We start from the raw sequence: 27,012 nt of genomic DNA on the forward strand, positions 1-27,012 counted from the left end.
CAGTAAATTTTAATCTGTGGATAAAGTATGTTCTCTGATTTTTTTCTGCTTGGGAAAATAGAGAGGAGTGTGTAGGGCTGATAAGACAGGTGATTGTTTCAGTTAATGCCCTAGGGCAGAGATTGTCAAGATTTCTACTGCTCCGTCATTTCTATCCCTCTCTCTCCCATCAACATCTTTCAATAAGAAAGCAAATCCTCTTATGAGTCCTTTTCCAATGATATCACCAAAACTATTAAGATGTAAAGGAAGGTAAAAAAAGGACTCCACATACAAGTTTGCCAATAATCTCTTTGCTTATTTCTACTTCAAAACATCTTTTCAGAGCAGTTACTGAATGTAAACTAAGCTTTTACTCTTGCCCATCACAGTTCCTCCAGTCATCACATTGTACTGCCCTGACTGTTATAGACTTTATCATAACATTTTCAAAACTTCTTACCTGAGTAAGTCAGGGTCTACACCATAGTGCAGAACGCCTTTCAGTGGGTGAAGACTCTTACGTAAAGGTGAACAGAAAGGCAAGATTCTACACAGCTTGCAAAGTGGATCAAATAGGATATTCAACTGCAGTTGAGTAACTAACTCCTTTTATTTTACCTGGAACTAGGTACCTTTCACTTTTGAAAATCCCACTAGGCAGCTGTGTTTATCTTTGGATATTTTTAAAATTTTACCTTCAGCTTCAAAAACTTTACAATTCAAACACAGTATCAAACAAAAATATGAGGACTATGACCATGATTTTCACAATGCAGTATCAAACACACAATACCTTTTCCTACACAGATACAAAATCCTCATTTTTCTAAGACTACTTATGTTAATACATAAAGTTCACATACCCTCTGCTTCATCCAAATTTATTTTCTGACATTTTTTTTTCCCAATCTTTGCAATAGAGTCTTCTCTCTTTGATAGACGGCCTTCCCTAGCATTTTTTCCATTTTCGCCTTTCATTTTGATAGAATTAGACTTTCCTAGAGTTCTTCCCTCTCCCTGCATTAGAAGGAAAGTTAAGGTACTGCTTACATTTGGGCTATATTATTGTGTACACAATATGGTCTAAGTGAATAAAAAAGTTATTTTGAAAACACATTTCTCTAACACCACCACAATAAATGTTTTAGTTTAATCTTGATCATTGCAAAGAACATTTGTCATAGTACTATTCAAAAATTTATATATAAATATAAAATTGTTTACTCTGAAGAATTCACATTACAGAATTTCAGAGTAATTCAATCATTTTCAAGTATAGATAAGACAATGAGACACACAAAACAACAAATACAACACAGTGAAAGACCTATTTGATTTATCAAAAAGACAAAGTTCTCACAAGCAAATGCTGTTGACAGTGGAAAAACATCAGATGAATTACAGCTACACTCAATCTAGTTACATAATTTGGCTGATTCAAAATCATGGATGAATGAAGCTCTTAGCATAGAATTCCAGAAGGAAACAAAAGATGATCTAAGGGACAAAAATCATTGCAGAAGACTTACAGTAGATACTTGATTTCTTGAAGTAGTTACAGTTGCACTCTGTTTTACTGATGCACCTTTTTGTTTATCTGTAAACACTGAACATAAATATACCTTCTATAACTACAGAGTTATAAATTCCCAAAGAAGTCATATTTAAGCGACAATGATGCACAAAACAGATGTTTTTGCTTTAAAATTTCTCAAAGACATGCACACAAAATAGAGTGAGCACAGTTGATATCCTTGATACTTTCAATCAAAATTTCCTCTCATTCAAATTTTCCTAATGCTGGCAATACTTCAAAAGTTTAAAGATGCTAAAGTTTCATTTAAGTTCTCCTAAATTTTCAGCTGATTTAGATCAAATAGTTTTTAAAATCTCAGCAAATAATTCAGTTTATAATTCTCAAAGTTAGAATTTAAACAAGAAAAAAACAATTGAGCAGAGAAGACCCTTGAAAGGTCATGTAACTCTTTTCCAACCTGTTTTGTGCATCAGTTGTTTTCTAGACATTGCCATGTCCTCCTTGTCTACTTCTAAGTAACTAAATGTCTCCTTCAAATTACATCTGCCTAAAACAAACACACTAACCAAAGACTGAGCTGCAAACATAGAATCATGGCCCTTTTTCACTGGTTTCTGTATTGCCACAGAATCAGCCTACTGCTAGAATGATTTTATAGCAGCCGGCAGCACACAGGATTAATGTTTTACTTTTAATCCTTAAACTAATTATCTGTGACTGTATTTAGATTTACATTTTTTTCAGAATGACAAGTGGTTCTGTTTCCTAGAAAAAATGACAAATCTGATTGTCCTCAAAAAACGCCTCCTTGCTTTTTCCTAGGTCTTCCTCAAAGACCATCACTGTTCCAAGTCCATTTAATTTAACCGCATCTAATTTCATTTTTAAAACTAAAAGTGTTCTATGCCTATAAAAAGGTCTCCTAATAAAACTGAACCTTTACTTTCAAGGCTGCTTACATTAATCTGGCATGTTAATTGTGCCAAAAGATTGTCAGCTGGTCAGTTGATCAACTTCTACTTTTCAAACTATTTTGTCCAGGGAAATAAAAAAATATATATCTTTTTTAGTATTATCTCCAGAAATTATCACCTAAAACTGTAGATGTAGACACTGCTACTTTCTCACATTAAAGGTGGTGATTATCACAGCAATACGTATAGCTGCTGCACAAACAACATCTGTTTTACTCATACAGAATGTTTCATTTGAATTAATTGCCAAATTCACAGAAGTTATTTGGCATTTTATAGTAAAACTTTAGAAATTGGACTCCATTTCAGTTAAAATGAATATATGCTATATGTAACATATCCAGATCTAATCACATTTACCTCACCCTTGCAACAACAGAAGAAACTAACCAAAGTCAGGGTTTATGAAACCGACTAGACATCATAAATAAAAGCTTTCGTGTCAACTTACCTCTACCCTTTGTTGGCTCTTTTTCATCTAGAACAACCCGCTGACCATCCAGATTAGATATAGGGACACCAAGGTCAAGTGGTTCCTGCTCACCATTCTAAAGTCGAATCACAGTTTGTATATAATAGAGAAAAAGCTGGTTTCAGAACACATTTATGCAGTCTGACATTTTTTTGAAAGAAAATGAGCAAACCATTTTTACATTTCAATGTATGCTCAATGTATCAGAATTTTTTCTGAGAGGGGATTCCCAGGACAATGGAACAATTCTGCAGATGGCACTAAGCTGGGAGGAAGAGTTGATCTGCTTGAGGGTAGGGAGGTTCTACAAAGGGATCTGAACAGGCTGGATCAGTGGGCTGAGGCCAAAATGATGAGGTTTAAACAAGTTAATTGAAGAGTCCTACGCTTGGGACACAACCACTCTGTGTAAGTGCTACAGGCCTGGGGAAGAGTGGCTAGAAAGCTGCCTGGCAGGGAAGGACCACAGAGTGTTGGCTGACAGCCAGCTGAACATGAGCCAGCAGTGTGCCCAGGTGGCTAAGAAGGCCAATAGCTTCCTGGCTTGTATCAGAAACAGTGTGGCCAGCAGAACCAGGAAAGCAATTCTGGCCCTGTACTCAGCGCTGGTGTGTTCAGTTTTGGTCTCCTCACTACAGGACAGACATTGAGGTCCTGGAGTGTGTCCAGAGAAGAGTAACGAAGCTGGTGAATGGGCTGGAAAACAAGACTTACAAAGACGGGCTGAGGGAACTGGGGTTGTTTAGCCTGGAGAAGAGGAGGCTGAGGGGAGACCTTAGTGTTCTCTACAACAACCTGAAAGGAGGGTGTAGGGTAGTGGGTGTTGGTCTTTTTACTCAAGTGATAGGATGAGAGGGAATGGCCAAAAGCTGTGCCAGGGAATGTTCAGATTGGACATTTGGAAAAATTTCTTCAAAAATTTCTTCACCAAAAGGGTTATTGAGCACTGGCAGAGGCTGCACAGGGAGGTGGTTGAGTCCCCATCCCTGGAGGTGTTTAAAAGATGGGCAGATTAAGTTCTTAGGGATATGATTTAGTAGCAGACAGGTAGGGTTGGACTTGATGATCTCAAAGGTCTTTTCCAACCTAGGGATTCTATAATTCTACGATTCTAATAGCTTTAATGTCAATCAATTTTCCCTGACTAATAATGGGAAAAGTTGAGTCCTGGAAGGAGCTAAATTCAGTATCTGTTATTTAGGTTGTTGGATTTGTTCTGAAGGAGACTATAAAACTGATGCAGACTAAAGCTTTGACATAGTTACTATTAAGCATAATGGTTATGACTACTGTGCATTTTCATCTCAACATGTAGTTATAAATACAGATTTTAATGACTAATTATAAGGATAGGGATAATTTCAGGGACAATCATATGATCTTCTCCTGACAAAAAATAGAGCAGCTTGAATTACATCAAAAGATACTTACTAGTCTTGCCACAAGTTCATTAAGATTTAAACCATATTTTGCAACCACAGGCCTTAAGACCTCTGTTACTGGTTTGGTCGGTTTAGCCTTCAAACCAACAGAGCGATTGATTGGAACAAGATCCAGCCTGAAACACATCAATTGTAACATGAAGTATGAAATATTCCAATAAACAAAATGTAAATAATATATAAAATCCCATCAACAGTTCACAGCTAGTAGCCTTGAAACTTCACTAGCACAAATCTATCCTAACCTGAAGGTATTACACACATTTAGAACAAAAAAAAGCTTCTGCTGTTTCACTCTCCAGAGCTGAGTGAACCCATGAGCCAATGTAATTGCATGGTGAGCCTCACACCAATTAGATACATCCCATAGCACTTTCAACTTGACAGTGATTGCTCTGACCATACTGTCCAGGAGTGCTTCCAAATTGACTCTGTGCTGTACTACAGCCGTGGTTGCAAGAAAAATATTTCTTCCCAGTTCCACAAGAGAGACTCACAACATCCCATTCAATTAGTCAAGATGGGCTTGGACAGGAATTTTTATTTTTAAGCACAGGAATGAACACAGTGGAATTCCAGATGATGCTAATTTCCAGCTAGATGCTACCTTATCACAAAATATTGCTTTAAGAGAAACTTACACGCAAAAGCTGTAAAAGCAATTCAGTTGGAATTCAGCCCTCTTTGGAGTCTATTATGCAATTTTATATCATTTCATCAAAACAGTCAAAAAGTAATTAAACAAGAAAAATGTTTTAAAACCCAATTATTCCATTCACATCTATTTCCCCACAGAGAACTATGCCTAGGTTTTCTTAATTGTTCTTTCTAAATGTTCTTCATCTGTGTCCTGATTTCTCAGTAACAGCCACATTTGACTACAATGGCACTATAGTATGATAACAAGGGCAGGCTTATACTACCAAAACTTGCAGAAGAAATGTACATCAGCAGAAGAAAGGAAAATTACTACTGATTTTGTCAGTCACGTTTAAACGTAAACCTCATCTTTTCTCTCGCACAAATTACTTATATATGAGGTGTTTGGTCTTACTGACTTTTCCCTTCCACAAGAAACCTGAATAACTGAAACTTTTTATTTCAAATTTTCTTTGAATACAACAGCTACTAAATAGAAATGATCCATTTTAATCATTAACTGGTAATTGACACATAAGTGGCACACATTTAGGTAATCAATTATCTCCACATAGTATTTGTCTTATGTCTGAAAATATTTTGCTTACACCGTGTCTACCCACAGAAGCAAACAATGTAGAACATTTCTAAATTTTAATTAACACACAAATAACATATGTACTGCCTACTTAAAGTTCCTTTTTAACCTAGAAACTCAACACACTCACACCTAATAAAAGACTGCTCAATCGCAATTTTGAAATTCAATGTGCTGTAACATATTTATGAATCTCAAGTACCCTTAAAAAGAAATTAGCCCTACTTCCTTGCTGTTGGAACAGGTCCAGAGGAAGCTACAAAGATGATCAGAGAGCTGGAGCACCTCCCATAAAAGGACAGGCTGAGAGAGGTGGGCTCGTTCAGCCTGGAGAAGAGAAGGATCCAAGGAGATCTTATAGCAACCTTCCAGTACCTGAAGGGGCTACAAGAAAGCTGGGGAGGAGCTGTTCACAAAGGCTTGTAGTGACAGAACTGGGGCAATGGCTATAAACTGGAGAGGGGCAGATTTAGACTAGACATAAGGAAGAATTTCTTCACCATGAGAGTGGTGAGGCGCTGGCACAGGTTGCCCAGGGAAGCTGTGGCTGCCCCGTCCCTGGAAGTGTTCAAAGCCAGATTGGGTGGAGCCTTGGGCAGCCTGATCTAGTGGAACATGACCCTGCCACTGGCAGCAGGGTTGGAACTGGATTATCTTTAAGGTCCCTTCCAACCCAAACTATTCTATGACCTTGTTTCTTCTCATGTGTCTCTACAACGAACAGGAATCTTAGATCCCCTAATGCTAGATTCTGGATTACAATCTAAGATGTTGCATTGCATGGAGAACTGGATTTTTTACTGGATTCAGACAAATTCTTTTTCGGCATTAAATACTGGTTTGCCGCACAAGTAACTGACAATATACTGCAGTGCACTTACAGTAAAAAGTAAACTGGAAAATGGGGTGGAAAATGCCAGAGGAAGATACTATTTTTGACTCTTACCGAAATAAAGTGCGTTTTTCCAACCGTAAGTCCCGAGACTCCAGGATGCTACTGTCTTGGTGCAATACAAGTGGCTACAGAGCACATATCAGGAACAAAATAAGAGAGAGCAAATTAATTTTAAAATGCGTAAAAAAGGAACAATTGAGTGCTTAAAAAATTTTCCAGTTACTCAGAAAGTTATTAATATTTGTTGTGTGCATTCTAGTGGATATAAACATGATTAAAGTGTATTTTGTTTTGGCTAGTTGTGAGGCAATGACCAAACTTCAACTTCCACTGGAGTCAGCAGGTATTCAGGAACTCAGTGTTTTAAAACAAGCCTAGGTCCTTCAACTTAAATAAATAATTACATAGAATGATGTGTGAGAAAATATGGTAAGTTAACAGTCATTAAAAAGAACAGGCATATAACTATGCACATTCATTGATTTTTGTCATTGTAATAATCTAGATAGATCATGTGCACAAATTTCAGACAATAAATATTTCACAGCCACAGCTTCTCTTTGAATTGGGGTTAATTCTGTAGGAATAAAAGCCATCACCCTCCACCAACACAGACTGTTGTCTTGGAAATTTTCCTCAATATTAAAACGCACGTTAGCGTGAATTCATCTCACTTCACCTTTGAACAACTGAATATCATTATATTTCTTTGTTTGTTTTCTTTGTGGATACTTCCAATTAAGAACAAGCTAACCATTCCCCCAGAAAAACTATATGGACTAGATACTTATATCATTATTTTAGGGAAATCCTTGTCCTAAGCTCTCTCCTGCTTTCTGTAATGTAGATGCCACAACCACAGCACTCCAACAGCTCTAATTTCACCAAAATTCTCCTTCAATTAACTAGCATTGCCAATGTAAAGCTGGAGGTAGAACTAGGAGATGCATACTACCATTGAGCGAACAGAATTCCTTATTAGCATAATAAGTATGAAAGCACTTTAAAAAAAGCACAGAAATATGCAATACCTTATCACCTCCAACTAAGAAAAGGTCCACTGCAGCTATGTTAATGCCGTGCTTCTCACAGAGCCCAGATAGCACCTCTTTGATAGAGAATCCGGATTTAACAGCCATTTTGCTGGATGAACCATCTGGAAGGTTTATACAGCAGTATTTGGGGGATTTATCTTTATCTGGTACAAATGCAGGTAGTCTTGAGGCTTCAGACTTGACAAGAGAAAGAAAGAAAAGTCAAAGTCCAATGGGAAAATTAGGAATATGCATTTTAGAGTCTGTACAAATCAAACCAATCCAAGAAGTATCCTTTCTACCATGTTTACAGTTTAGAAATCCTTCCAAATATCACAAATATCAAATAAATTTAAAACTTGGAAAAAAAACTTTGGATAAAGATAACAAGCACTGCACAAATGAAATCTTAGAGAACAAGTGTAAACATAGGTTACAAGATTCTCAAACTATAGATCACAACTCCAAATCAAAAAGTGTAATAAATAAATAAAATCTTATTTAGCTTCTTAATTGTTAATTGTCTATACCTAATAATGATCTGATCTAAAAATTACGATTGGTACATCAGCATTCAAGTGATGAGGAACACCTTTAAACAGTAGGTCCCTCAAACAAAATTTTGTCCTCTTTTAACATAATATGAATGCTACCCATGCAAATACAATGTTACGGGTTGAAGCTAAAGGGCACAGCATTAACCTTTATTCTAGAGTAACAGTAGAATAGTAATACTGCTACAAAATACCAAAAGTTTCTTTAAAAATTTAATGAAAAGCTCACTTATAACTTAAAAGGACAGTACAAAAATACTGTTTTCAACAGTCTTTTAGGGTACGCAACGTGCTTTTTCTCTTGCTACTTCTCATCCATATTGCGGTAACTTTTGAATGATCAGTTGGAGTAGGAGAGAAAAGAGGGGTTGTTGCTTTAGGGAGGCTTTGCGTTTTCTGGGGTTTTTTAGGTAAGACTTCTCTGCAACAGAAATAATCGTGACGGCCATGCTTGCTTCCCCTATCAATATTCTGATATCTAGTCTACCAGAGGGATACAAAAAGCATTTAAAAATTTCTCTATATTCTTCCTCTAGATCAACACTCTTAAGATAAATTTGAAGTATTATATTTATGTTCTAATTAATACTGTTTTAATTTTGCATTTCATTAGTTTTACACTGCAAAGGTAGACTTTGATGGCTAGAAATCATCTTCATTGATTATTTTACTACATACTATGACAAAATCACAGCCTTTGCAATGAAATTCCTGACACCTCTTTTCTCAGATTCTAGGAGCAGACTTAAGTCATAACGATGAGAAGAAACACTCACAAATATAAAAGAAACAGAGGGGAAATAAGCACGACATACACTGGTACCACAGAACTTGCCCAACACAACTTGCCTACAGCTCAAGCATAGAGAAAGCTTTAACATGTTGTTCAGAACAGCCTCAAAGCTCTGGTATGTGCAAAAAACTACAGTATGTCCTTTTGAAAGGTAAACTTTTATTCTGGAAGTTTACTGGTGCCTGAAGTTAAGACATAAAAGATACAAAGGATAACTTTTTGTTACAAGGACTAAATAAGCAATATATGAATACAATCTCAATTACATTTCTAGTATTCTAAAATTGCTTAATGCTACATCTTGCCCGCTATCTGCATCACCCTTTCTACAAGTATTACTTCAAACAAATTACTTCATATGACTAAGAAAATTAGTGATCAACTGTTTTCACTGCTTCCTCACTTCTTAATTATTAAGAGCTGGCCATTACCAAGTCAAGACTAGCAGTTGATGACATGGAGCCTTGTGATTCCCGCCTGTATGATAATCCATTGGACTGAACAGAATCTGTTTGTGGAAAGAATCAGCAATGAGTGAAAAGGCTTACTTTTATTATTTATTATAATACGTAAAGCTATTTCAAATATTAGCTTCTCTGGTCAGAAAAACCACCAAATCTTCATACTGTGCGATGAAGCGTGGAAAAACAAAACAATATTTGGTCAGGTGTATTTTGGTTACATACTTGGATAATACTACTTGCTTCTATATTACTACAAATAAAAAAAAGAAAACAAAAGCTTTTTTCTTTAATATTGAGATTTTTTTTAAAAGTTAAAAATTATTCTGCCTCTTCAGATATTTTGAAGGGCAATACATATTTTTAAAGTGCAAGTATGGTGTTAGAAAACTAAAATCCAAGACAATTACTAGTCACTTCTAAAACTTCAAGTTTATAATCTTAGCAAATACCTCTGATGTCTTTTCATATATGAGTATAACAAGAACACTTAAACTATCCATATGACCAGAAGTATCTTGTGGGTCTGGGCCCTTACTAGAAAACAGAGAAGGAAAAATCCCTTTAACAATATGGTCCAAATTTGGTGCTTCAGTGGAATTTCTCTATTACTTTTAACTCAATGTAATGAATTTATGCAAAACTTTCATGTCTGTATTTAGACGCTATGTACATATGCTTTCATAGGGCAACTCTTCCTTAAACTTTCAAAAACGTGTAACAAACCAGCAGACTACAAAGGTTTCCACAACTCTGACTCTTCTTTTTCAATTTGAGTCATAAAGGTAGAAACAGGCAGTGAGTGTCTTCAAAAGTGAACGTACCTGTATGATACTAATAAAAGAAATAAAGGTAGGATAATGCAGTTGAAGGAATTTTTTTTAAGCTGTAAATTTGGCACCATTTGCTTGTGCAGCTCCTGAACTTCTCTGTGAAAAGCTGAAATTATCTTACTATAAAAGTAGCAGCTCTCAGCTTGAAAAAGAAAATGCCAGCACACAGAAAAGCAGAGTCTACTGGAAAGTAGAGAAAAAACCTCTCTTGGAAGTTACTAATATCAAATTTAAATATTCCCATACTTTTATGTATTTATTTGTACATCTGCTTCCACAAAACTTCCAGTGATTGTAACCATGCCACGCTATGGCCTCCTGACTTGACAGTTTCTTTTCCTTCTGTCACACTAAGGGATGCACTTAGATGCAAAACAAACACAATGAGATTGGTCACAACTATTGCTGAAACAACTTTTCAACAAAACTTAATGTGAATACTCACCATTTGGATAATCACCATTTTCTTTTCTCTTCTGTGATTTTCCCAAACTCTTACTTCTTGACCATGAGAAAAATGTTCCCCTCTTTTTCTTCTCAGTGTCCTCCTCTCCTGACTCTTCATTTAAAGATCTTCCTGACTTTGATTTACCACTTAACTAACACCAAAACACAAGTAAATCATTGGTTGGAACATAAGTCTTAAGTATATTACCTAAAATAAATCTTCCCACACTTCCAAAAATAAAAGTCAGTTAGCTGTCTTCTTTACCCCATTCACAAGTGCATATGCCAGCATCCCTCTCAGTGGCAATCAAAAAAAAAAAAAAAGATGGAAATGTGCTGTTTGGTGAGTACAAAATGGTAGATGGAAACAAGCCACAAAGAGCTCCTCCAAACATTAAAGAACTCTCCACAACTCACTTGTAATGCCTAAGTTAAAATGGAAAGGTCATTTGCCTCGCTTTTGTTATTTCGTGTATTTTTTCTATACTAGGCTTGAACTTGCATTTAAAGACAATGACAAGTTATTGTTCAACATTTACAAGTATAATCAAAGTATTTATTAATTAGTTATTATGTTATTAAACATAACTTGCTTTTACCAAGCTTTTATTCTCATTAGATTATTAGAGTATTCCTTAAAACACTACTTTTATAAAGGCTCCTAGTCATAAAAATACATAATAGCAGATGGGCTAATGTGTAGTGATTGACATGAAAAATGCAAAGTTATAATTTACCCATACAGTTATGTAATACTATGGTGGCATGATCTAAGTGAAGAACACACGTAATGTTAGGAGATCAGTAAGACTACCGGTCTAATTTTTAAACATACGTATCTGTTTTACCCAGCATTACTTCAGTAGGGTCTACAAAATTTAAAAAAACTATCCACTGCAAAGATAAGTTAGATTAGGTTAAGCTTTCTCCAAAAACTTTTGATAAAATGTCTGCTCTCAGCAAAGGTTAAAACATCACATCTTAATATCAATATTCAATCAAAATAAACTTCTGAACAAATGCATTAAAATAAACTGGGTTTTACACATATTTCCAAATAATAACAAAGATTTAAAATTATATTCAGGAAGTCAATAACTAGAAATTTGATTCAAAGGTGTGGATTTAACAAATGTATTTTCCTGAGTATATAAAGATTTTGTAATTATATTTGCCAGACCCACTAAACAAACATTCATATTGCTTTTATGTATTATCTTTGATCTTCCAAAGAACTTGAAAAACAATATTTAAGAATATAGCTTTCAGATAACAACAAAAAGGCAACCTTTTTTGGTGTTGAGATATTGGACTTCTCTGAACTGATACTGTGTTTAGAAGTAGGGCTGCTGGGAACGCGCTGAGGATCAGGAAGAGGACGTCCTTCTACTTCAGATAAGATGCATTCTTGGTAAAGGGGGGATTTGAGAAAGCGAGTGTAGCTATCAAACTTCATCAAGTTAAATATCTGAAATTAAAATGCAATGGATAATGGTTACATAAGCTTAAATAACACACTGAGAAAATGAAGCTATTTCACAACAGCCAACTCCCACAAAATTTAGGACATCAACCTGTAAACAGCAGTGGGCACGACTCTATTTAGATCTAGTTAAATAACCGCACCAATTTAAGATGAAACAGAATTTGAACTATTCCCTTAGAACAGGTTCAGAAAAACGCTATGATTTGTACAACGTGCACAAAAAGCTGAGATACTGTAGAGTCTTGACAAAACCATTCTCATAGCCTGGCCTTTTACTGCATTTGTGCCTTTGTACATTCTATGCAAAGCGTGTAGCGAGCTGGCCATTTTAAATATTTTTGTAGAGATTATTACATCAGTACTATATGTGACAGGATTAAATTACACAAGCGTGTTCTAAGGGAGCAGTGAATAAGAAAAAAATTTATGATCTAAAACTCACGAGTGTGATATAATCACAATGTGCAATAGCATGCCGTTGTACAAGATACACAAGGGTAATCACTGATGTAGGGAGAAGCAAAGAAGTTCTTTACAGTATATGTAACGTTCATGTACCCAATCATAAGGTGAAAAAAACATCAGTATCCTTGAAAGATTCAATAATCAAGGTGCCATAAAATCAAGATCCTGAAAAAGAACAGTTTACATAAAATGGCTGCTCTGGGTAAGACAAACATATTATCTTTACATCTGAAGGAAGCAGCACTGTAACAGGCCTGGAGCAAATATGAGAGGCCAATTTAGCCAAAGCTAAATTTATAAAACTAAATGAAGAAAAGTTCTTTCTGAAATGATAAACAACGTTTGAATTTCTTCTTCCATTTTCGTAAACCTATAGTTTTAAGTGAGTCTATACTTTTACCTTTATATCTTCTCCAGTGATTCACTTGATCTGAAAAAAACAGTATGAATGCCATCTTCTTTGGACATGACAAATTCCCTACAAGCAAGAACAGTATACACCACTCAACTGGTTACGACATTCCCAAGGGTCTATAGGGAAGTCCATCACAAAGCCACAGTGGCCCAATTGCATAATGAAACAAATTTTCAGATTGTGCGGACACCCTTCTCAACAAGCACTAGCCCAAACAGCACGATAACACAGAGAGAACTTGAACTGCAGCATCAGAGAAACCTAATTCAAACTGAACTCTGACTTTCACATTCTTGCCTTCCACCCATATATCTCCATTCCCACTTAGATGTGGTCGTGTTTGTCGGGCCTTCTAATGCACTGTTTTGCACTTGTTAAGCTATGGAAGAAAATACTTCTATAGGGTTAGTTTTGCCAGCGTAACATGCTGAAACAGCTCAGCACAAAGTCAGATGTGACCTTAACGCAGTGTCAAAGAGAGAATCCGGTGTCAATGACTTTTCCTACTTGAAAAATTGCTCATAAAGGAGATTCTCCCTCTCGCACTATGAAAAAAAAACCAGAGGAGCAAGTACAAGAAATTAAAATGCCTCAATCTCATGGACTTGCAGATGCAGTGCCAATGCAAGCTTTTTAGGAAAAAACACTAAGTGCAGTCTGCAAACACCAACACAGATGCAAAAACCAAGATTCTGCAAACTGAAAATACAAAATACTTCACCTGTCCTTGACATTTTTAAGGAAATGAAATGTATTGAGGTTACACTTAACAACAAATCACAATATTTTAAGCTAAATGCAGTTTGTGCCCCTAGAATGTAAGATGCTATTCTGCAGCACAGGCAACACTAATACCTTAAATTTAATAAAGTATCAGGATGAAAACCGAAGCTTTTCAGAGTTGCCTCTTGTCACAGAATCTAGCACCGAAAGATGATGAAATTGTTATTCAATGCTTGGTAGGAAGAATAAAGGAAAATATTGCAGAGAACTAAGACAGACAAAGAGAGTTACTGCAGAGCTGAACACTGCAGATTATATATACTTAATACAGCAACAACATTCCATCCTTTTAACTTTGCTGGTCAGAGTGATGACAGCTTAACTAATTTACCTTGAGCCGATAAGCATCTGCCCTGCCACACTGCTAGCCCACACTACATCCTCAATTTCCTATATTTAGCATTATTATCATATTAATTTACACATGTTAATAGCTTCTACTTATTTGTAAAAATATAGCAGATACTATTTCTTCTTCTTACAAATGAGAAGGAGAAAGATAGCTTATAAAAGCATAATTTGAACTTCACACAAACAAGGGTAGAAAAACTTACATCCATTTACACAACTTTATACGAAATAAATGATATTTTATTCTTATTTTAGTATCTTCAAGTGACCTATATTGTGTTGCATCTGGAAACACTCAAAAAGCTTATTCTCGTTCTATTATAAGAAACAGTGAAATCCTAACTAGGTATTTTTGCTGCATCCCCATAGTCCTTTTACACCTCTCACAAGAAGCTCACGAGCAAATATGTCAAGCTATGGACAGCAAGCAACTTCCAGCAGCACTCCCAACAAGCAGTGCCTGAGAGATAACAGCCTAAGCAGTGCTTTCCCATGCAGATTTCTGCAACCTCACTGCAGCCTTACAGCAACACTCACTGTTCCCCAGTATCACGTAACACTTATCAAATGACCACCACAGATCATCACCCTTCCACTCTATGCTCAGTGCTGAAATCTTAAAAATCTTGTGAAAGACCACAAATGAAGAGCATTCCCATTATTAAGATGATACGACCACCATGAGCTTGAAAATCTGTGGGTACGTTGCAATAACTACACACACCTACACCTCTGTGTTCCTGAGGTCATGCCACCCATCAGGACCACAAATTGACATACTGTGGAACCACCACCTAGTGAAAGTGAGGTACTAAAGGCCATCAAGGCAGTTGATTACCCAGCACTGACCTCAGCCAGGCAACACACCATTGATATCTCAGCTGCACACCTGGCTCCAAGGCTGCTTACTCTGGTAGAAGTAACTCTGAACCTGCTTCAGCTTATTTTTCAGTGGGAGGAATAGGTCTGATTGATGAGAGAAATACAGAGGCATTGATAATTGGAGAGAAGCAGCTGAGGTTCAGACAGGCCACATGGCTGGGGTTAGACTTCACATCAACATTTTCACACACTTTATAAGCCCTCCAACCTAAGGACTCAGTGTTTCAAAGAAGGTAGAAAACCTGCATTAGCCCAGCCATGAAACTCGTAAGAACACTATCTGCTCCACCAAACAACTGGGAGAGATTTCAGGTACAGGCTCCACAAAGTCAAGATAAGGAATGCATGAAAATACCTGGGAAGACCATGGCAGCAGTTAGACCTACCTTTCTATCTCCACTTTGCAGATGAAGGAAGATACTATCCCCATCTGCTCTTACACCCCAAAAACATTCCATTTGAGGTTGCAGTAAGGCTGCGACCTCCTTCATTTATGCAGTTAAAGCTATATCCTTGATTTCTAAACAACATAATCCCACAAACTTACTAATAAATTGTTAAGGTGAAGTTACCAAAGAGATGGTGGGCCCCTCACCACAAGAAGGACGTTGAGGCTCTGGAGCGAGTCCAGAGAAGAGCAACAAAGCTGGTGAAGGGGCTGGAGAACAGGCCTTATGAGGAGCGGCTGAGAGAGCTGGGGGTGTTTAGCCTGGAGAAGAGGAGGCTGAGGGGTGACCTCATTGCTCTCTACAACTACCTGAAAGGAGGTTGTGGAGAGGAGGGTGCTGGCCTCTTCTCCCAAGTGACAGGGGACAGGACAAGAGGGAATGGCCTCAAGCTCCACCAGGGGAGGTTTAGGCTGGACATTAGGAAAAAATTCTTTACAGAAAGGGTCATTGGGCACTGGAAGAGCCTGCCCAGGGAGGTGGTTGATTCACCTTCCCTGGAGGTGTTTAAGGCATGGGTGGACGAGGTGCTGAGGGATATGGTTTAGTGTTTGATAGGAACGGTTGGACTCGATGATCCGGTGGGTCTCTTCCAACCTGGTTATTCCGTGATTCTGTGTTTCTGAGATTATTTAGGACGAAAAAGAAGAAACCTAAATTCTCCAGAAAATATGAAATGTATCCTGTTGTTACTCAAATGTTCTGTTCTGCACATGAAAAACTATTTCAAACGCATCCACTTTAGAGGTCTTCAGATACAAACAGTTTTAACAAGATCTTTGTTTGACAGTTCTATTAAACCACAAGGGAAGGCTCCTTCAATACAACAGACATATTGTACAAACCACTTTAACCAAAATTAGACACTATTTGTGTACACAATTGTCCACTAAAGAAAAGAATAGGCAACCATATGCACACACCACATGCAGTATTGTTGCACCACGTGGCATTATTTACTTGCACTAAACCTTCCTTTCAATAATAGTATTTTTCAGATTATTTGTTAGTTACTGTTGATTTTCCACACATACATAAACGGACAGAAAAACAGGCAAGCAGTACTCCATTATACAGCCTCTTTCTACTAAGCTAACAGAATCTGTATGATCTTGACTTCTCTGTCTTTTTGTGCACAGTAAGCTATACAGCATGTGAAATCACTTTTATAGATTTTAAAGCACTTCAGATGAAAAGATAATAGACATAAAATCTACAGCAGTTACCTGAAGTTGCTGTTCCTTGAACATATCTGGATGTGGAGAATTGAGAATATCATCTGCCAGTTGTGCCTGGCTATCAATATTAACTGGAGTTGTAGCTTTGCTACACAAGAACTTACTGAAGATCTCCCGAGCTCTGTAAGAAAGCTACAGAAAAAGAAATGCTAAATTTCTCTTTGGCTTGTAAAAATATTTTTATGCAGGTATTTTTTTTCACACTACTGTATTCCATACAAAAATATACAGACACTCTTGTTTCCTTAATATATCAGCGTTTTTCACTTAATAGCTTTTGTTAAGTTTCAGACATATAGGCAGGTGTTTTCCTTTAAAATTACAAATATTCATCAGATAGTTCTTAAGCAGTAAAAGTTGCCATCAAAATAAAACTTAATCAGACTATGAAAATAAAGGTGAAGCACATCAAATGCTTTCCTACAAATGAGAAGAGATTTTTCTTTTTAGATTTTGGACCTTTTACATAACAGTTACTATTTAAGTAAATCCTCTAAGCTTCAATTTCTAGAAAGTAGAAATAAGTAAACATATATTTGAATATTTACTGTTAAAAACATTTACGTTCTCTTTTCAACTTGTTTATTTTGAAACACCCACATTCTGGAAATAGTGAAACAACTGCCAAACTGCTCTCACAGTCCTAAAGGGAAGAGTTCAGAAAACACACTGTTTGAAGACAGAAGAATATAGGAAAAACCTCAATGGTACACAAAAGAGCAAGAGGAACTTCCAAGATGAAACCTGATTATATTTGGCTGTGGTGTAGACAGAACTGTTGCCAACCTGCACAAAATTCACTGAAATTGCCTGACCAACATAGGACTGTCTTAAAGGGGTAATTTGTGAACAATGACTACACCTACAGCAGCAGATATTTTTGAATCAGTTGTAAACTCATTATGTTGACTAGTGGATATATTAAATTAAGTTGGTCTGCACTGCTCTGCAGTGGGCTACTCCAGGTAGCCATTTTTCAACATTGAGTATACCTTAGCTCACTTTTACAGAACTACCTCTGCACTCCACTGCAGTCTAAGTATATCCAACATCTTAAACTTGGGATAGTGCTCTCATCAGACTGAGAAAATTGGACGGAGGCTCCAACCCTACCCTACTTTAGTGAAGTGACCGTACAAAGACCAAGCACAGCTCCAATAATTTCAATAACCTTGAAGAATTAACAGTTTTTAGTAAACAGCACCACGTAATGAAATACAACACTGACTTACCTCTTTTTTATCATGTGCAGGTACATGGTTAAAATATTCACAGGCCTGCCAAAATAAAATATTTTCTTCGCTAAATTCTTTCCGTAGAAATTCCTAGATGGAAAATAAATAAACAAATATGCCTCAAAAAACAGAAGCTACTTGCCATTTCAAACAATGTATTTATAATGTTTGATAAATTGGCATAACAATAGCATTTCAATCAGTCTCACAGCCCAGTATTCTTCCAAAGCGAAAGTCAGTGTGTCCAGTATATGCCTGGTGCTTCTCCAGTTTCTCATGTCTTTTTAAGTGTATAAAATTGAGAAGAATCTACCAAGTTACAATTAAATCATTTGCATGCACAAAGTTTGAAACTTCACGTTAAGTAGCACATGAACTAGTTATTAAACTTTTAATAAAAGTCTAAATGCTTTATAATTATATTTTAAAAAATTATACTGTAAACTTGCACTCTTTAATTGTAGGTCTAGTCACATAATAGTGCAGATGTTTATTGAGCAGTGCCCATAATCAATTCTGTATTCCTTACAGCATCTTTCTGCGTCACATAGCAACTACAAGAAATCTTTTACCACCACTTGCTGATATGGTTACATGAGTTCTCCTTCGGAAATATATTCTTAGAGGGGAAAAATTATCTCCCAGTATAACATACAATCATCAGGATATTTATATTATAGCATCCAAAAGTCGAAGCAAAGATTGTGATCCCATTCAGTTGGGAAATTGTACAACGACCAACTGTCCCTGATTCAAAGCTGTATAATTCAATATTCTCTCAGCATATTTTTCTTGAAAGCTTTTTAACCATTAGATATGAAAAAAATTAACTTCGTCCTCAGAAAAAATTATCTGAGCACTCATATAATTGGAACAATGCTTGTTTATACTTTAGGTATTAGTGTTTAACTTGAAATTTTACTTTAAGTCAGCCCACAAGCCACAACCTTTACTTAAGTGCCACACTGGTGTCATTCAAGCTTCCTTAGCATACAAGGCAGTCTCAAAAAAAGGTCTAAGAGGAATCTTCACAGAAATAATTTAAACTTAATTTTAATTGTGCTTTTAAGATTTACACAGAATTTAGGGAGTCCAACTGTAAGGAAGTGATTGAGACAAACTACAAAATAGGGGGCCTAAATTTATTAGCAAGCTCTCAACTTAAACTAGAAGTCCTTCAGGTACCAAAGACAAACAAGAGAGTAGTCAGGGAATATTTCTGCATTTTACATGTAATTATAGATAAAAAGAGAATAAATTAGTGAGCAGGAACTGGAACCCAACTGCCTACTTCCCCACTCAGTGTCTTCGCTATGAATCTTTAGTCAATCTCCTGTTTGCTTTCTTTTTGGCCACACAATTTGGGCACAGCTGGCTGTAAAACAATTCAACTTCATCAGGAAGACCAAATGGTGCCCCGGCTGGAACATTACATAGCCTAGCAGTTGTCACACATGGTTGGGAAGCTGGAGATGCTGGTTTGAACCACCTGAGGAGGGAACTTGCAATCAGGTCCCTCACTTCCTGGATGACTGCTTTAATCAGCAGACTATTATGCAAAATGTGACTATTTGCAAAATATGCAAAAACACTTCTTCTTAAACAGTAATTCCTGCTCTGTGACAAAGTTGTCCTAAGGAAAGGCCTATGCATGCTAATTCAAAATTCACCAAGATGCTTACTATGCAATCATAAATTAAATGCTCATGCTCCCATGTTCTTGAATACTGGCAGAAATCTGTATCTTATGGCTAGTTTTAGATTCCTCCCTTCTCAGTCTGTGGGATTTCCGAGTTCCTCTTTGAATGTTAACCTATCACTTGAAAAGTCATATTTTTAGGCATCATGACTCTGCGTTATGCCAGATTCCAGAGCTGACACTCTTATGTTTATGTAAGTTTACTGGTGGCTTAAATGTAATGAGAAAAAACAACTACATTTTCAGAGGCATTCTTCCAAACTACATAATTTTTCCCCAAACTACATAGTTTATTTTTTTATTCTAAGATCAAATTAAAATTCTAGTTTTTCTTTCAGTCTGAGAAGAAGTCTCGATATCCAAGCATAAAAGCTAGTAACTTTTAGACTACTATCCTAAGAAAAATGGAGAAACAGGGAACATAATATCCAGGATACTTTATTTTCCTTTCATCTCCTCTGATTCCTCAAATAGATATCCCCTTTTAACATGGGGTTTTGGGTTCCTACACCATTTAAGATGGAATAGATATTTTAATGTACTTTTCTATCAAGTAAAGGAGTCTGCATTACTACAGATTCCAACAATGTAAGTCTCTTGTACCCTTGGTTTCTTTACATCCAATTTGTGAAAGTTATTTGGGCAGCACAAAATGTGCTTGTAATTCATATTCAGCAACAGACTTTTAGTGCAACAATGCAGAAGTCTATAAACATGTATTTCCTCACACATAAAACAGATGATACTACTTAAAACTTCATAAATGTGCTGGGAAGAAGCATAAGTTATGCTTTGCAAGCACTCAACACTACTCCTGCAAGTTGCAGTTTCAACAAGTGTTGTTAGGTACCTTAATTACTTCCAAAAAATACATCTAAAAAACCTTTTGCAGTAGGATAAGCCACCGTAGCATTGAAAAAATATTCTACACTGCTTCCAATATTTCAGAAGGCAAAAGCAAATAGATTACCAGTTCCTAGGAAACTAGTGAAACTACTGCCTCTTTCTTCTTTCAAAGGCCACAGACACAAATAAAACAAAATGGAATTGTTCTATAAAATGGAGAAGCTTTCTAGAAATTCAGATACAAAGCAAAGGATAGCCTTCATTTTTATCTGAAACTTTTGCTATTCAGAAATGCATGACAATATGTGTATTAGTATGAAATCTTACTCAAATGCAAACCAGTTTAAACTTAGAAAGTTACTCAGATAACTGTGTAACAATGAACTCCTGTTTCTTGTCCTGTGTAAGTATAGTGCCAAGAAAGAAAAAAGAATATAGAAAAATTGCTGCAGTAATATCGTGTAATTTGAAAGACCTCTCACCGCCCCTCAAAACTTACTGAAAAATATTTAACACCAATAGGATCCTGAAGAAGACGCTCAAATGAAACAGCCCAGCTTGCAACTCTTCTTTCTCGAAGTCGTCGGCAGCTCTGTACACTGGGAAGACTAGCATTGCTACTGAGGCTATTCTCACTGATGCAGTCTTTTAAATCACTACTATTCAACTCTGTTTAAGAGAAAAAGAACAAATTTGTCAATAAAATATTATTCAGCTTTATTCTTAAGCATTGCTTACTTGATTTATCAAACCTGCTGAAGCTGACAGTAGTGCAGACTTCAAAATATCCCTCCCCATTTTTATTAGGAGCATCTGCATAGAAAAAGGTACCCAAATCATCTCTCAATTTTCTTCTGTTGCACTGCAAAGTAACTTAAAGAGCAATGTCCACCTAGAACCAAAAGAAGCAGGCACAAGAAGAAATCTCTTTTCTTGCTCAACAAAATAAATATTTTGGACAAAATTTTCTGCTGACATTCCTCACTCCATGGAATGCAATCCTTTATAACATTATCCAAGGAAGGTAGAATTTAAGAACCCACTGTTCACCAGAAAGTGGGCAAAATCCTCTTTAGTGATAAGAGACAAAAAATCTAATACACGCTTCAATCTGTAGGCAGGGATTCTGAAGTTTTTCATAGAAATGAGTGATCCCTGTTAGATGCTGAAAATTTAGGAACAGAGTCAACCAAGGAAAATACCAAGGAAAATGAGCTAATAATGGATGCTTTCCACATCTGTGAGAAATAGAGGTACCAAACCGTAAGTCCTAAATTTATCAAGGTTTTGACAAAAACAGGGATCTGTTCCAGACATGAGCAACATAGTGCAGTTGGAAACCTCAAGCTGAAAAATGATAGGATTCTCTAGGTCTCAAAAAAGCCCAGGGATTAATTTTGTATTCTGAAAGAAAAACTTAACAAGAACACAACATTGTGTAGTAGTATGACTAATAATTTCAAATTTTAACCCCAGGTGATCTTTGTCAGATATCAATAAACAGAATACACACAAAAAAATCATAAAGAAGTGCCCACTTGCTCACAGAAATGGAATGGTAAAAGCAATGGCTGGTCTAAGTGAAAAAGGGAACTGTATACAACACAGTTCTATTCACCAACTTGTCATTTAGTTGTTGCATCTCCTTTTACAAATCATCACTCTCTCCATCTCTCAGCTTACATAAATTTAAAATTGGTATAGTAGTACTCACAGATACCCACTTCACAGAGGTGATCTGAGGTTTAATTAATTAATTGTGAAGCCACAACTAAATTAAGCCCTGGGCTACCCGATCTAATATCATAACAGACCCTGCTCTGAGCAGGAGGTTGCACTAGAGAGACACCAATCTGACTGATCCTATGCTGAAGGGATAAAAACGCAGATATTCAAGTCTTTGAAAAATTAGCAGCAATAGATGTGAGAAAATAATATCCTCAAATAAAATAGACTATATCTTCAATAATTCTGTGCCAGATGGAAAAGCAAACATATAGCTCACTAAAATATAAACTGATTGAGAAAACTGAATTCACAACCAGCAAGAAATAGCCTGTTCTTCACAGGGACATTTTTACTGTTGTTTATTTTCCTCAGTTAACCACCTGGACTAACTAAAGCAAGGAGTAAAGAGTTATAAAGATAGTTATGAAGAAAGTAAGATAGTTTTAAGAAAAAGTAAAGAAAAAATAGTCTTGAAACTTCATTTTCAAACGTATTTTGTAGCTTAGAAATATCTACTATGAAGTAACAGTTTAGTACTGCAAATTTCTGTAAGCAAAGGTATTGTTTTAAAAGAAAAATAAGACAAAATAAGACAAAGATACAGAATTAGATTAGAGAGAAATGAAAATGCAACTTTATATTTTCAAAAATGATAACATTTAAGGACTATAACACATAAGATACATAATTTTTCTTTGCCTAATTATCATATTAATCAAAGATAATTAAAAACACTCAGCAAATAATGCCAAGTTTTCTTACAAGGAATATTTATTTGCTATTTTCTTTCAGACATATGAAAAAGCATAACCAAGCCAACTGTTAGCTTCGTTAGAGAATACCTGTCACCACGGTGAAACTATTGTGAAAGAAGCTAATGTGACTCTGAAGAGAACTGTATCTAAATTTATTATCTGAAGTATTTTGCCTTAACTCTGCAGGTGGATACGTTTTATTTTACAGTCAAGGATATAAATAGACATCCACTTCTTGATATATCTGGAATGCTTTCAGATACTGCCTCACTCTCAGAGGGTTCAGTCCCCAGCATTCTCCAGTGACAAACAATGAAAATTTCCTAGTTCATTCCAGGCAGAATCAGAAAGGTAAACTCACCCAAAACCAAAGAGTTTAAACTTGCTTGGCTGAGGGAAATGAGGGAGTAGCCACACAAAGCGCTCAACCCTAAATCCAAAAGTCCCAGTGCCTTAGGGCTCAGAAGGGATTGCAAAATAGTAAGCACAGCAGTCATTAGTGGGTCAGCTTTGCCTTCCTCCCTCCAAGTGGTAGCTGTTCCGTTTCCCTAGGGCAGGCAGGAAGCCCAATCCAAAATTACAGTCTCTGAGTGTTTACACCAGTGGGTGACTGCTAACTACCTGTAATTGCTAGCAGCTGCTCACACTCTCCAGCTTGTCAGAGTTACATTTGCTGTAAACTACACTGAGTTCCCTTTCCTCTGATACGCTGCTGACTCTGGAGGTCCCATGAAAACAAGGGAACCAAAATAAGACTGCTTTTTCAACAACATTGAGAGCTACTGGCACAGGTCTTCCAAAGTCTTAACGCAGCATTAAGGGATTAGTTATTGACAGTAAACCGTCCCTGTTCTGGTGGATTTTTCTCAATCAGATTTTTTTCCAGAAAGAATAATTTTAATTCATACTTAACGCTGACAATGCTTTGTCTTCCCTTAAAACATAAACAGTCAGTTTGCTTTTAAAATCTGTACTGATTTGTGCTGAGGTATTTGTCAGCCTGAAAACAATACAGAACAAAGTTGTTTCCCAGAAATGTCTTTGTTATTCTAGTTTCTTTTTTATATATATGTATATATAATATACAAACAGTTGCAATTAGAACAATTACAGCCTGGTGCAGGTGTGCTGTTTAGAATAAGAGAAAAAGAAAGGTCAGATGGGAAGAAAAAAGCCCATGAACTAGAACACTAGTACAAAATTTATCCAAATTGTGCTTAAGTGAAGAATGTATAAGCTGTGACTTTTGCTCCACTCCCCTTGCAGAGGAATGTAAGACTTCAGTGTCAGGTTTCCCCAACTCTCACTACTCATGCAATCCCTAGGTACACACAGCTCACCTTGTAAAGCAGGAATGGAGAAACTTTCCAACTGAGTCATATATTTCATTTCATAAGCCCTCTGTGATGAACATCAAAGGAAATCCTGATTCCTACCCTCAAATGTTCTTATTGCAAGGCTGTGGTGCAGAGTGGCCTTCCCCTTCTTGTTAAGTTTTTAAAAAAGGAAGATTAGCTACTGGCAATCTCAGGATATTGAAGGAGTTTACCGTGAAAACTCCATCTCAGGTGCACAGAAGACTTAGCAGTGTGTGAAGTTTCCTAATGTCTGCATTGCCTTCTCCTCACTGTGTGGAAGCATTCACTCACCTAGTAAAGGAAGCTCCTTACTCAAGCATCCTGAATCCTGGGGAACTAAAATTTCTATTCTGTTCAAGAACCACTGCACCTTGTGAGGAAGCACTACTTTCTCTTCAAACTCATCCAGTTTTATTTATTACCTTCTTCAAATAGAGAATTGACATAGAATGTTTTTTTAAAATCCCACAGAAAAACAATCTTTTACATCTTTTGTGTTTACACATTCTGTAGAGGTTCTTGGTTTTGTTTTACAAAACCAGCATTACATAAGAAGATGGAGGCATTTAATCAGCTAAAATCTTGAAAGTATACAGGATAAGACAGCTTTGAAATTTTTGATTTAAATAAGATAAAGCAGTAAGTCTGAGCAGAATTACGTAAGGATATTTTTGTATGCATTTGTTCATAAAATCTGTATGTACTTTTCGACCTATGAACATTTTTTATTGTCATGAGAAGCTACATGTATTCCTTGTAATCATAAAAATGCACATACAGTTAAGATATTCCAGTTAATCACTAAGTACATTACCTGGATAAAGCTGATAAGAACCACTGTGGTGCCACTTAATCAAATACTTCAAGCCATTCACTGAAAGCCATCCTTCTGAATCCATACCAAGTTCAGCTGTAACATCCCGGGACCCATTGGGTGCAGGTTAATCTTACTATATGGCACATTATTCCCCCACAACTCTGGGATAAGGGAAGCTAAGGCATTTCCCCTGAGCAGTTCCTGGTAGCCTCCAACACCGTTCTAAGCAAATCGATTCTTTACTCACATGGCTTCAAGCAGAGGAAGGGAATAGTATACTTAACACAAAGCATTATAAAATGCTACATAAATAATTTAAAGAAAGGACCTTTCACCACTGCCGCTAAAGAAACTTGAATTATTTATGTGACAGTGGAACATAGCTACAGCAAGCGTGTGTTGCCAGTGTAGCTGAAAAATAAGTTTTATACCCATTGAAGGAAATAACTCATTAGTATTTATAGTGTAAACAACAGTGCTCTGTTTTATTTTGGATTTCATTGTGGGTTTTTTGCTCTCCCTTCTTTAGTTACATTTTAGAATACTGTTTTACATTATTTATTATGGCAAACATCAGATCCCTTTCAAAAAAGTCAGTTTCTCTTATAAAAATTCCTTCCAGGTTTTTGAACACAAAAAGAAATAAAAAATCAGCAGAAACAATAGCAAAATAGTATCTTAGGGAAAAAACATGTATATAGTATCTGTCATGCTTAAGTGTTTGGAATTAATATACTTCAGCTTTGTGGAACTGATCTTAGTAGGGAGCAGCAGGTAAGAACTGCCTTAGAGATTCTTAACGGCTCAGACACCTCACTGCCTGTCTGTCTGGGAGATGAATGATGATGTTCTTCCACTATATGTTCTTTGACCTTAAGGTTCTCCCTTTGTAAAGTTCCATCTAGGTATCAATAGGCAAAGTCAGACATTAGCTGGGGATTATTGATCATCCCTGTGATTATTTAGGCTGCACAGTGTTCAAAACACCAGCCGCAGCCTGCATGTTGTGTACGCGCTCTCACTGTTCCTACAGTCAGCAAGAATGGACAGCTTCCAAGATGGGAAGTAGGAGAAATCTGCTAATTACAGGCCATTGTAGTAACATAAAATGTTTTATGCTATTCCTAGAGCATATGTGCTTCAGATTAATTGATCTGTAGCAGTGATCTTGCATCTAAGCATTTAAACAGTTTGCATTCTGATCATCTGCGATTCATTTAGCAAATCACAGTTAAAAGTCGCTACTGGTCAGCATCTCTGGAAATAAACACTAATTCAAGTACCTCTGTCTTTAATACATTACCTACATTATACAGCCAAAGTGCACAGTTTTGGCTAGAAAGAACAACCCAGCCTTGCACAAGCTAAGTTACCATTCAAAATAAATGGTTTCCAGTGCCTGGCTCTGATGTAATAGAAGCTATATGACATGAGGCTTCATTGACCTTGGGAAAAAAATGTAGAGAGCTGTCATGCCTACAGTTACACTGAGGAGATGCATATAAACACATAATAATTACTTTTTACACATAAATTTCCCTCCCCAGACTAAAGCTTAACAACAGTATTTATTAGTATTTATCTAGTTATACATACAAATACTAACATTAAAATTTAATCTAGGAAGGGAAGTCAGATTTCTTTTATCCACATCTGTAAATCTCTGGATCTATTAATGAATCACTGTATTTAGAGAAGACTAGAAAAATTTCAGTGCTGTGACACAGTCAATAAAAACGAAAGCCTGAAAATGTAATTCAGACATGAATCAGAGCTTTCCAATCAATGCAACTCTAAATGAAATGAATTAGGATTTTATTTCATTTCACTTCTTCTGGTTACAGTCT

At 36.4% G+C, this 27,012-nt stretch overlaps 1 protein-coding gene across 8 annotated transcripts in view; it reads right to left on the reverse strand.

Annotated features, from left to right (window-relative positions):
* RGS12 (regulator of G protein signaling 12) overlaps positions 1–27,012 on the reverse strand; it is an 81,451-nt gene that overhangs the window by 15,316 nt on the left and 39,123 nt on the right. For 5 of the 8 annotated variants that reach the window (XM_069856409.1, XM_069856416.1, XM_069856415.1 and 2 more), the window contains 12 exons: positions 21,007–21,176; positions 17,960–18,052; positions 16,716–16,859; positions 11,950–12,129; positions 10,660–10,813; positions 9,352–9,428; positions 7,571–7,771; positions 6,591–6,664; positions 4,397–4,523; positions 2,945–3,041; positions 1,512–1,588; positions 846–999 (listed from right to left, as the gene is read on the reverse strand). In XM_069856409.1, coding sequence (XP_069712510.1) covers positions 846–999; positions 1,512–1,588; positions 2,945–3,041; positions 4,397–4,523; positions 6,591–6,664; positions 7,571–7,771; positions 9,352–9,428; positions 10,660–10,813; positions 11,950–12,129; positions 16,716–16,859; positions 17,960–18,052; positions 21,007–21,176 — 1,548 coding nt within the window. Of the gene's footprint in view, positions 1–845; positions 1,000–1,511; positions 1,589–2,944; positions 3,042–4,396; positions 4,524–6,590; positions 6,665–7,570; positions 7,772–9,351; positions 9,429–10,659; positions 10,814–11,949; positions 12,130–16,715; positions 16,860–17,959; positions 18,053–21,006; positions 21,177–25,162; positions 25,336–27,012 lie in introns of those variants that run through there. The other 3 variants (XM_069856411.1, XM_069856412.1, XM_069856413.1) reach the window with 2 other exon arrangements.

This window comes from Phaenicophaeus curvirostris, chromosome 4, assembly GCF_032191515.1.
Source record: "Phaenicophaeus curvirostris isolate KB17595 chromosome 4, BPBGC_Pcur_1.0, whole genome shotgun sequence".
Taxonomy (NCBI): domain Eukaryota; kingdom Metazoa; phylum Chordata; class Aves; order Cuculiformes; family Cuculidae; genus Phaenicophaeus; species Phaenicophaeus curvirostris.